The sequence below is a fragment of the Protopterus annectens genome, chromosome 10.part0 (genome assembly GCF_019279795.1).
Source record: "Protopterus annectens isolate FY-2018-M chromosome 10.part0, PAN1.0, whole genome shotgun sequence".
Classification (NCBI taxonomy): domain Eukaryota; kingdom Metazoa; phylum Chordata; order Ceratodontiformes; family Protopteridae; genus Protopterus; species Protopterus annectens.
Window position 1 is genome coordinate 150304736 of NC_056744.1, and position 13228 is coordinate 150317963.

A 13228-nucleotide genomic window follows, 5' to 3' on the forward strand; every position below is an offset into this window, starting at 1 on the left:
CTAGGGTTTGGAATGGAGTCAATACTGTGGTTTTGGTTACATTTGGGGTGCAGTTAGGTTTATCTGGTGCGAGAGGTGTGAGAGCATTGCTTTCCACAAAACACATTGGGGATAGCAACTTACATTGTTGCATTTTGGTTAATTGTTGATGAAACAGTGTTTTAACAGAATGATTTTTGAAGTTTTTAGCTTTGATTATTGGGATTTGGTTACATTAGATTTGATGAGTCTGCTTCATACCTGTGTTTTACACGTACGTCTCCATGTCTCAACAAACAGGAACTACTGAGATTGAGAATGGAAGGTGGGTAGAGCCACTGAGTCATCATTACAGCATCACATGATAGTCATTGACATGGGACTGTTCTTGGAACAAAATAATCTAAATACTTCATGCCACCATGTTATGTCAGACTTTATGTTCTTTAACTGCATGAGCATATCTAGCTCACTGGGAGAATGCTATTGTTGTGCCTGGTATAATCAAATAGAATACCGCATCCATATACCCCTTTTCTTAGTACAAAAGACACATTGGAAATGTTTTCATGTCCCACTGCTTCTAATGGCAGGCATAAGACAAGAGTCTTTCCTTTCTTTTTTTTTTTTTTTTTTTTTTTTTGATGCACAGGTAAAAACATGTGAAATCTGGTACATGTTGATCCATCAAAGGTGGTTTTGACAAATGTAAATAAACTAAAGCCACTTCACTGAATCTGCCTTCAGAGAACATTGAAAAAAAAATTTTTGCAGGGGGAAAGCCCCCTGCACCTCCCATGTGAGTGGGTACCAACCCAACACGCCATAGAATTATATATACCAACTCTGAAGTCACACAACAGTGATGAAGAAGGCAATCTCCACTTTCATCGAAGGTGGGTTTTGGGGAACTGGCTTCAGTTTCTTTGCATTTGCTGAAATCACCTCAAATGGATTGACATGCTCCCATGAAATCTTATCTCAAAGTTCATAACATGGTTACTGTTTATTTTTTTTTCAGTTGTGAATGATATGTTCAATGTAAACTGGTGCAGCACAATCAGAACTTACTTTCTGAGTCAGAAGTCATTTTATTCAGAAATTCAATTTAAATTTAAATTGACTTCAAAAGGTGCAAATACTGAGTGAGAGTTAGAGCTTATAGTTGTAGTATATGCAAGAATGAAACAAACAAAATGCTTTGTTCTAGCTAAAAAAGTATTTGTATATATTGTATCTCAATAAAACAAAATGGTTGAGAATTATGTCATGTAGAAGACAATTACCTTTCTACTTGCTCTTAAATGTTACCTCATTTCAGGTGGCAGTTCTGCAAAAAAGACGACTTGGGAAGGAGGCCATAGAGTTCCTACAGTAGCTTACTGGCCTGGTAGAATTCCAGCTAATGTAACAAGCCATGCTTTACTAAGGTAAGAGTGGTAGCTGCATAAAAAAAGTTGTCTTGTTCATGTGTTGTGTAATGATTCATCATTTTATTTATTTATTTATTTAACATTTGTTGACCAGGAAAGTCCGACTAGGACAGAGCCTGTTTTCAGTGGAGGCCTGGGGCGAAACTTTCCAGATGCATGTCTTTGGAATGTAGGAGGAAACCGGAGTACTCGGAGGAAACCCACACGAACACAGGGAGGACATGCAGACTCCACACAGAAGGCAGCCCAGCAGAGAATTGAACCAGAGAACCTCTTGCTGTGAGATAACAACATTAACTGCTCCACCACTGCTTATTTTCACCAAGTCTTTTGGGTTTCTGGTACTATGATGGGAATGGACCTCATTCCTAAGTCAAAGTATGATTAAAGTTCATGAAATTAGTATTGTTTCAATTCCTATTAGCCAAAAGTGCTCTTCACAGCACCAGCAATGTGCCCAGAAATGATTCCTTCTGCAATTCATATGGAGTTACATGTATCAGTATCATATCTCAATATGACTGTAAATTCTTTTTTAGGTTCATAGGTGTTTACTAGACTAATGACCACAAGGGCCTTTTTAAGCCTAGCCATGCATCCCAAATCTCTGACGAGTTCTGTTACCCTTGATAAGTGTAAGCATGGTCCTGGGAGATGAACCATTTACAGGTTACCTGTTTGCATCAGAGACATAGGTGCCAAACCTGGGATGAAGTTCTGGTTTTCCATCCAATTGTCCAAATTGCACTTGAATTGGATTAGGAAGGAACTCTGATTCACATGGATAGGGAGCCTGTTCCATAGACGGGGTAGTCTCTGGGATACATACCCATCTCTTTAGCAGGTCCTGTTTATATCACAGGCAAGGTTTAAGTCTTTAGAATGGGTAATTCTGGTACTGTTTTTTTGTGGATATGCAGGAGGTCTATCAGAGTGGGGTCTGACAATGCCCTTTATGCCAGGCATAGATCTCCCTTCAAAAGCCTTTAGGAGGCAGAATACAGGGATAGGGCCTTGCGGCAGTCTGCATAGGACATATTACTTATGCCCTGTATTCTTTTAGTGAGGAACCTCTGTGAACATTCCAGTTGTTGTTTATGCCTGGTGAGGTACACACCAAAGGGGCCATTGCACTCAAGGATAGGTCTGATGAATGCCGAATACAGTGGAACAATGACTTCCTTGGACTTAGATGCCATACCTTTGTTTATATATTGTGCAACATAGAATGATTTTGTCACCACTGTAGACACATGATGATCAAATTAGATTACTATCTATATGTGTCCCTAAGTCCCTGACTACTGGGTCAGATCTATGGGGTGTGTTGTAAATATGATAGTTACCAGGGATAGATAACTTCCCAGAGGATGCTATTATGCATTTCTTGACATTTAGTTTTAGTCCATGACTCTGACACCAGTTGTTTGTCTGCATCAGTCCCTCCTGGAGAACATTTGTGTCGGTGTGAGATTCAATGACAGCTCCTGATTTGCAATCATCTGCAAATTTATTTAGCCAGAGACCATTGACATTGACCTCGACTTCTGAGAAGTAAATGCCAAAAAGGAGCAGTCCAAGGACTGATCCCTGAGGGACTCCACTTGTCACAGGCTTCTTTGTAGAGATGGACTCCCCAATTCTAACTTCCTGGGTCCTGTCTGTGAGCCATTTGGCTATCCACTGGGTAACATACTGGTTTGTACCTAACCTCTTGAGTGCGACAACAATGCACAAGTGGGGTACTGTGTCAAATGCCTTGGCCAGGTCAAGGTAGGCAGTGTGAACAATTTTGCCCTCGTCCATATCTTTGGTGACCTTCTCAAAGAAGTCCACCAGGTTGAGTAGGCATAATCTGCCCTTTACGAAACCAAACTGGGTTGGGTCCAGTGTCTGGAGGTTTACTATAGCTCTATTGATCATCTCCATGAAAATTCTTTCCATGGCTTTACATATAAAACTAGTGAGACTTATGGGTCTGTAGATGGCCTACCTTTGTGCAGAGTGATGACTGTTGCCTTTCTCCATTCATGAGGCATGAAGCCTTTTTGGAGGCTACAGTTAAATAGTAATTCCAGAGGCCCTGATAGTTCATGCTTCATGCTATTTAGAAGGCATCCTGGGATATTGTCTGGGCCCATTGATGCAGTGTTCTTGGTCTTAGAGAGAACATTAAGGACCTGTTCCCTAGTGATAGTAGGGGGAGTTATATTTGATGATATTGCATGATGGAAGGTTGAAGTAGAGAGGAGTAAAGCTGGAGCTGAAGTTTTCATTACATTTGAATCTGGTGAGGTCAGCAGATATGTGTGCAGTCAGATGATTGCAGAGCTATATGTGTAATGAATTTCAAGGAGGCCCTTACCTCCTTCAGAATGGGGAATATATAATCTTGGTATACACTGGATTTTATCATTTGATAGCCGTGAAGCATTTTTCTTGTTTTCCTGTCCAACTGGTCCAATCACCTTTTTTCCTATTATTCAGTGAGAATTTTTCACTGTGCCTGCAGATATGTACAACTATTAATATTGTCTGTTGTTGTTTTTGTGCACAGTATATTAGCAACATCAAATACAAAGTGGATGACTCAGAAATTAAATTCATTAATTAGTAGATGGAAGTAAGCTGGTTGTTCTGTCATGACTTCAGAAATGAGAACTGGATGGTGTCCAACTCTTGCTATTATAAACATTGCAACATTAATGTTAGTGGTGCTATTATACGTCAAACACTCAGAAAGGATATAAAAAGTATAGCCTTCATGAAGATCTAAAGAAATTAGGCTCCCAAGCCTCACCTTCTAAATTAATTTTTATTACAACAAAATATCACTTAATTTTAAATCTATTCGGTATGGGAGTAATTAAGGCATTAGACAGTACGCACCTTTGGGGCATCATTAATGCCATCTATTGGTCAGTAATGCAAATAGAACAAAACTGAAGCATGATCCATTGAGTGTTTTTTTTTTTTTGTCCAGTGTATTCCTTGAAAAGGAACAAAGCTAGTAAAAAACATGACAATGATTTCCATTTTCTCAGTTCTTAAATTAAGGGCTGCTAAATTGTGATTTTAGGTTTTAGCCACAAGGTGGCTATGGAAATATGGAATTAGGGCTAGAATTTTTAAATAATTTTAAATAATTTTTAAACAACTGCTATAGTAACTTTTTATATATAATGGGAAGATACAATTTTTAACTAATTTATATGTATTTTGAATAATTATGTTGTGTATTTGAAAAATTTCATTCCGTGTACTTATAAACTTTTACATAAATAGCACTGTTAAAGAAGTTTGAATAGACATTTTAGTACCAGAGATTTTTATTGGTTAGACTGTAATTGGATCAATTAATTGCATCATGAAATTGAATGGCTATTTAAATGTTCTGTTTGTTGTTTAAGATCACTTTCTGATGAAGACTTGCCTTTGTCGAAAACGTACAGATTGGTTTGGCGTTATTTTGTGATTTTCAATAAAAGATCCTTTTAAGAAGGAATCCTGGTTTCTGACCTCTATTTGGACACTCCTTGCAAGTCTTAATTTTTGGTTTTGGTTGTCGTTTGACTTGCTTTCATCCTTTGACTTGGTTTTGGTTTTGTGCGATGGCGGAGAGTCCAGAGGGTGAAACCACTCTTGATATTTCACGTTCACATGAGAAGGGTGAACTTCGTAAGGTTACTGGCCAGCTTTCTCAGCTGGTTGAACTTTTGACGCCAGCCTGTTCTTCTATAGTTACTTTGGCCTCAGCGTTAAACAGTGGTAGTTTATCACAAACTTATGCTAATAAATTATCTAAAACCTCCAAGCAGATGTGTAATCCTGCGAGAGGAACTAATGGTGGCAATAGTTCCAATGACAATTTGCTTTCAAACAATGATGATTTTTCAGAATTTCCCTGTCTTTTGCGTTCAACAGTTTCTACCCATCGAGGAGATGGTGCGGCGCCACCAAACAACAGACAGTCCGCTGTTACACCAGATTGTCAAGGTGACTTTTCTTCATCTGCAAATGGCAGATTTGATTTCAAAACTTTTTTAGAGAAAGATTATTTGTTATAAGAATCTCCTGTTAGTATTGGACATCACGAGGGGAGAACCAATACTTACAGGGAGAATATAGACGAATTATATTTTTTGGTAGAGAAATACAAGCGTCTTGGTTGTGATTGTTCATTCCTTAGGGAATGTTTAAACAAACAAATTGTACCTAAGGTTCTTCGTATAGTTAAGTTTCCGAACAACGTTATTGAAGGTTCTGAATTTCATTCAGAATTAATTAAGATTTATGATGTGTGGCTTTGATGTTGTGGGTTCTATAATTAAAGAAAACGAAAGAGTTAGAACAATTTTACTGGACAAGATAGAGCGAATTAATGTAAACATTATTAATGACCTGCTTTTTAAGGTGGAATCTGAAAAGAAATTATATAATGACATTTTTTCTGATGTGGAGTCAAAATGTAAGACTAACATGAAAAGGAAGCAGGCTAAATTAGAGAGGGATGTAAGGGATTATAAGTATGGTAAGGCTTATCCTAAACCTAAAACATCTTATTCTTTTGCTACTGCAGCCTTTTACCATACTGACAATGGACCTGTAGATTCTCCTAGACAGAATGTAGATCTAGAGGGGCAGGATATGTTTTTTGATCAACCTGAAATTTTTGAAATGGACATGCCTGCCCCTTTATGGAGATCGGACAGGATTCGCAACCAGAATCCTGTCCGTTATCCACAGTACAAGAACAATTACAGATGGAATTATCATTGAATGTTCATTTAGATATGAACACTCCAGTAACAAAACAAGGTCATATTTATACATTGAATGACTACAAGATTTTCAGCTATAGTGATATAGAAGTAAAAGTGGAACATTTTCATTTATTATCAAAGGGTTTTAAATTTATTCCCATTAGAAAGGCCAGTTTACCCAGATTAATTGTAGATTTAAAGTTATTTTTAAGAAAAATGAAATTTGCTTTATTATTTCAGGAAAACAAAATTGAAATAGAGGGTACTGGCTCTCTGAGGAAAAGAAGCACTATGAATCCACCTTTACATCCACAACTGAAAAACTTGGATATAATTCTAGAAAGGGAAATTAGGAAAGTAGTAAGCCAGCACAGGATTTTTCCTAATTTGTCAGTGGGTGAAAAAGCAGTGTTAAACGAACTGAGAAATAACAGGAATGTCAGAATTATGCAGCCCGATAAAGGTGGAGGTACAGTATTGATGGATTTCATAACCTATGAATCCAAAATGAAGGATTTACTTCATGATACCTCCAAATACTCACGGGCCTCTGTCAACGAGGTCAGTTTGGCACATTCTAAAATCAAGCTGTTATTGTATGATTTATTATTGGAGGGTTCTATTGATAAGGATACCTACAATTTCTTGATTAACTTACATCCCAGGGTCCCTTCAGTTTTCGGGATACCTAAGGTCCATAAGGACCAAGTGGACCCTCCTCTCAGAGTTATTGTGGCCTCGGAAGGTTCTGCTACTACTTCACTGGCCAAATTTGTGGATGATAAACTAAAAAAGCTTTCTTATGAGGGTCCAACTGTACTAAAGGACTCTTGGGATTTTCTTAGGTGTGTTCAACCTCATTTATTTTCCTCAGAATTGTCCTTTGTTACTTTAGACATGGTAGATTTGTTTGGATCCGTGGCTAGAGGATAGTATGAGGGATAACAAATCGTTTTCAGGGGACGACTTTAGGAACTGTTTAATGTTCATGGACACAATTCTCACCAACAATTATATGTTTTTCCAAGGAGAATTTTTTAAGCAAAAGAGGGGAGTTGCAATGGGGGCTAAATGTGCACCCACATACGTGAACATAATTTTGTCTAGATGGGAAGAATTATACGTATTAAACAGTCCTTTTGTTGGGTGCTGGTCTTTATATAAAAGGTTCCTGGATGATATAGTCATATTTTGGACAGATACATATCAAAGATTTATTGAATTTTTAGATTATTTAAAAAGTTCCACCACCTTTTTAGATTTCACTTATAGTTATAATTCAGAAACCCTCATTTATTTGGATGTTTTCATTTCCAAAAGAGCTGATGGCTTTTCTTCTTGTATTTACCATAAGGAAACATTCTCCAACTCTTACTTACATTTCAAGAGTAGCTACCCCTTTTTCCAGAAGAAGAATCTGGTTAAGGGACAGTTAGTAAGAGTTAGTAGAATGACTTCAGACGACCATGACTTCATCATCGAAAGTGGTAAAGTTTTAGAAATGTTTAACAGACGTGGTTACCCCGATATGTTATTACAGGAGATGTTTGATTTAGTGGCCCAGGGAAGAAAAGATAGATTTGCCCCTATTTTAGGACAAACCATTCAAGCTGCAGGAGATACAAATACCCACATGAATGAGGTTAAGAAGTGGGATGATGCATTTATTTTAGATTATTCAGGGGATGCAGCTGCAATTAAGGAAGTTATTTTTAATGAATGGAACAGGTTTGTGGAAATTTCCGATCTAAATGTATTCAAAAATAAATCTTTGAAGTTTACTTATCGGAAAGCCTTAAATTTTAAACAATTATTTGAGTTTGGTATACAGAATAAGGCTAGTGCATCTTTAAAAAGAGTGGCTACTTTTAAATGTGGATCCTGCTCACAGTGCCCCTATATAGCTAATAAAACCAGCATTTACATTACAGCAAGAGACAAGGAGATTACTAGTGACAGTTTTTCCAACTGTAATACTTTTGGTGTGGTTTACATTGCTATATGTAAACTGTGCAGTTCTTACTACGTTGGAAAAACCGAGAGAAAGTTAAAAAAACGTATATATGAGCATTTGTATGAAATAAAGAAACAAAATAGCAAAAATGCCCTTTTTAGACATACTTTGATTTGTTCCCAGGCTATATTTCTTTTCTTTGTCTTAGAAATTATTCCAAAGGAAATAAGAGGTGGCATGTGGGAAGCCAAACTCGAATATAGAGAGTTGTACTGGCAGATTATTTTGGATTCCACTAAGTTACCTGGTTTGAATGACATGATTTCCATTTCCTCAGTTCTTAAATTAAGGGCTGCTAAATTGTGATTTTAGGTTTTAGCCACAAGATGGCTATGGAAATATGGAATTAGGGCTAGATTTTTTAAATAATTTTAAATAATTTTTAAACAACTGCTATAGTAACTTTATATATATAATGGGAAGATACAGGGCAGGATTCACGAAGCCTCCGTGTAAGAGTTATAACTCATACACGGAGGCTGCAGTTAAACGGAGTGATGTCAGCATGCTCTGCATATTCATGAGAGCATGCTGAATCACACTTAAGTCTAACACGGTCCATGTAAGACATGTGGGGGCGTGTCCATAGGCTGATCCCTGCAAGCGGACACGCCCCCATAAGTGTAAAGGTGTCCAAAGTAGACACCCACAACAGAGTCCACGGAAATGTGAATAAACACAACACAACAAATGCCCCTACAGACTATTAAACATAAAACAATCTAAATGAACATGTCATATTTTTTTTAAATTGTAACAATGTTTAACCGTGAATGCGCTCGTTTGCGCGGGCGTGCCCGTAGCGCAGCTACAGTTAGCAGTCAATGGGAAAGCATATAAGAACTAAATATGCAAAATAAGCCAGGAAGCAATAGCGTAGCGGTAGAGATGCCGGCTGCAGAGCAGGCATTCATGGTTCGAGCCCCCACAACACAAAATTTTTTTTTTTGCAAAATAAGCAGGAAACAAGTCCCTGACACATATGTACACATAAAACCAGAATATATGTAAAATGCAATGAAATAGCCCATTTATATTGAATAAATGTGAGCTAAGAAATGAATATAAACTGACAGATGTGCCCATAGCTGAGCTACAGTTCAACATAGTGAGTGTATGTGCCCGTAGATAAGCATTGGTCCAACTGGTGCAAACTGAGTGCCCGTAGCTGAGCAGTGGTTTACCATGCTAAATATATGTGCCCCTAACTGAGCTGAGCGGAATATGCGTGCCGATAGCCAAATGAGGCTTAAACCAGCGTACCCGTTTGCTGGAGCTGCGCACCGCAAACAAGCTAACCGACGGGCAACGTTGAGCAAGCCGTATCAAAACTGCCTTTACACAGACACACCCCTCAACATGTCTAGACAGTCATGAAAAATAAAAAGCAGTGGCCAGGTTCGAACCCAGGATACTATACACCATAGTCAAGGTACAGAACCACTAAGCCATGACAGCAGTACCTAGAAATGCAATAATAGCTCATATATAGGAATGAATACAAACTACAGCATGACAATGCAGGTTTACTGAAGTTGATACAATTCCAAAATGGCCAATCACAGATATGTGGAAAACGGACTATATAAGCCCCATAGGCGGAATACACAGCATAAACGATTGTAGAACAGACCTGCAGGCAGAATGTCAGGTGTAGGAGAGGGTAGTCGCCGAGCGCAGAGGTGGGGTGTTGAGGAGTCCAGGTACATGGCCTGGCTCCTAGTCCACAACCATGAGGCCCAACTCATGCAGGGCCAGGTCCTCTGGGGAGCGTACAGGGCTGAGGCGTGGGACCAGTTGGCTCATGAACTCACCAGTGCCACAGGAATTCCAAGGACAGGTGAGCAGGTCCGTCACCACCATGCGGACCTGAAGAGACGCAAGCAGGACCAACTGAACCTTTGGATCCAGGAGGCCCGGCAATCACCCAACGCCCCACCACTGAGTAAGTAACAATTAATTATGTATGTAGAAAGTTAAACTACCTGAAATTATGGAGATGTGTATTCCAATATTACTTCATTTATATTACAGCTGCAGGTGTCCATTCTGCGAACCGCAGAGCCTATGCCAATAGGCTGGTGCGGTTGCGCCACCAGGCAGGTCAGTAATCCACTACTAGTAACTGTAAAGATATATAAATGTATGACAGTCAGCAAAAGAGTGCAGTGTAGCCAGGAAGGAATTAAATCTGCAAGTAACAGTGTGAAAGTGTATGCAAGTATTGCCTGATTACAACAGTTCCCAGCCTGTAAGTGTAAACTAAACATGAAACTGCCCAACATATATTTTGAAATAAAACTGCCCTGCCTGTAAGAAAATAGTACACAACCTGCAGCAGCATGTAAAGTATAGCTGCAGAAGAGGATGAAATCACATGTGTGAAATATATCCCTGTGGAAATACTGAAACATGACAGAAGTGAGACTGCTGGAAAGAACTGTAATAACTACTGTTAAAACATGTCAATAAAGCCTAGAAGTACCAGTCTGAATAGTAACATGAAAGCAAGTGAGAGAGTGTGAGAAAGTGTCAGGAATACAGCAATACAGTAGTAATAACCCCTGAATAAACTATACTGCAGTTAGGACAGAATTAAATGCATGTGAGACTCAGAACCAAACAGCAAAATCTGTTCAAAGTGTTGCTGCATGTGGAATGTGTACACCAAAATCTGGATATGTTGCTCCCAGTCTGAAATACGCAGATAGGATGATTGTCTGATATACCAAACATCCACACTTGTCTACAAGTATATAAAGCAAAAGTAACAGGATGATGTATCTGAACAAAGCTCGATATGAATGTGTATGAACAGCAAGAAAATGTATATTGATGTTGCAGTAACAGTCCCATCTGCAAGGTTAAGTAGTTAACATATAGGACACTGTAGTTAGAACAGTAGTGTGTATATAACTGTAGCTATTAGAAATGTACAGCATATGTGTGTTAATATTACTTTATTTACCCCACCCTCTAACCACCTATAACCCATTCCACGTGAAAATGGTATGTGCAATCACAATTAACACCCCTGGACGTCTGTCCTGTTGGGTCATATATATTTGCATGTCTGTTGATGCATCCGCCCTGTTCATACATCCACACCTGATGGCCTGTTGCCATCAATCAACCCTGCATGTTGTTGGACTGTGTATTACTGTTCAAATTATGCATGTGTTATGCACGCTGTTCAATGGTGTGAATATCTGGGTGTTTGGTTAATGGGAATACTAATGCATGCTGTTACAACTAACTGTGAATGGTATTATATGTCACTAACCCAAACTGTCATGACATAATGTAAAACATAGAACGACAGGGAAGGCGGGTTCCGGCGGACCCACCTCTCCCACCTCAGCTGGCGAGTGCACCTGGCACTAGTGCCGAGTCCGGACCCTCCTCCGATGGCCCTGTGCCACCTGCGGGTGGAAGCGCTGCAAGGGATGGGGCTCACCCCCCCTCTGCAAGTGTGGCCGGAGGAGATCCACCACTCACCCTCCGTAGTGTCCGGACTGTGGTGCGTAGGGAGATTCGGGACTCTGTCCTTGAGCCCCACGCCAGCTCGAGGCACGGTGGTGCAACTAACGGGCTTGCCCGTTGCCCGCCTACACAGCCCCAGCACAGCCCGTCCTGGGCAGTGAAGGGACAGTGGCAACTGCCTATGGGTGGGGATATCAGTTCCACTGTTGCCATCTGTGGGCTCATGGGCTCTGGATATCCAAACCTCCGTCCCCGTCATTTGTGTAACCCCCCCCACACGTGTCATACACCGCCCCTGTATGCGTCTTGTTTGTCTTGTCTGTTTACCTACCCAGCCTACCTCCCCATCTGAACCAACTTCCTTCACCTGACATACCACTCTTACCTGAAAAAAAAAAAAAGGGCACTCTGTACCCACAAAAAAATTACGCCCCATACATAGCTGCCCATTCCGCACACATGTCCACTGGACATGGACCCTATCAATTACAATTGGCTGTACAACAAGTATTATTGTTGTCCTGACACCTCTCCCAGGGGTGGAAGGTTTCAAATGTCACACCAAATTACATACATATGCACAGCTGTTGCTGCTGAAGAAATGGGCAGCTATGGGCCTTACCTACATCCCTCCTGCACATCCCAAGCTTGTTTCCTACTGTCTTACCCTATTTGTGACCCCTTTTTCACCACTTTCCTGTCTCCCCATTTTCTTTTCTTTCAAAGAAAATAGCGCGGGTGTGCGCCAGAGTAAGCACCGTTAAGCAGTTGTAGGCGGGTGTGCGCGGAGCTTACCGCCAGTGCGCATGTGTAAGCTCCACGCAAACCAGCGCTAGCCCGGTTACAACTGCTTAAAAGTGCCTTAGTCACTGTTTTTGACAGGTCCTGTACTCAGTTCAAAAGAAAAATAAACTCCCACTGTCAGTCTTGAACCCAGGACCTTGGAAACACTAGTCTGTACAACCTACCACTAAGCCATGACTCTCATACAAACATATTGTGCTAAAATAAATATAACCTGTAAAAGTAGGGATGAATGTAAAGTGAATATAGGATGTGTAGTACACAAAGCATGTAACTTAAAATAAATGTCAAAAACAATGGATATCCATAATCGTAGTGTGTGAAAATAAACAGCCATGCTAGTTGGCAGCCTGTAGATAATAAGGTCAGTTAAAGTACATAGATATATGTATGCATATGTACACATATATATATATATATAGATATATATACATATATATATATATATATATAAATATGACTATATATACTTGTAGGAGTCAATGTGCATACACACTTGCTACAGGGAACATGAAAGAGGAATGGAGAAATGTGACTATACAACACAGCCTGAAGCAGGAGAGAGATACTAACCTTTACACTCACAGAACACTGTCCACAGCATACCAGCATGGTCCCCGCCCACACAATGTGAAAGGGCAACGCCTATCACACATACCCTTTTATAGCAGTGATCTGAAATCACAGTGAGAACTGCAATCAGTACACAACTGGCTGTATGCAATTAGCAAATGCTGGCCTCCAATTGGTGC

At 39.8% G+C, this 13228-nt stretch overlaps 1 protein-coding gene across 2 annotated transcripts in view; it reads left to right on the forward strand.

Moving 5' to 3' along the window:
• ARSG (arylsulfatase G) overlaps window positions 1-13228 on the forward strand; it is a 1771349-nt gene that overhangs the window by 1062502 nt on the left and 695619 nt on the right. For both annotated transcript variants that reach the window (XM_044085120.1, XM_044085118.1), the window contains exon 9: window positions 1301-1409. In XM_044085120.1, coding sequence (XP_043941055.1) covers window positions 1301-1409 — 109 coding nt within the window. The remainder of the gene's footprint in view (window positions 1-1300; window positions 1410-13228) is intronic.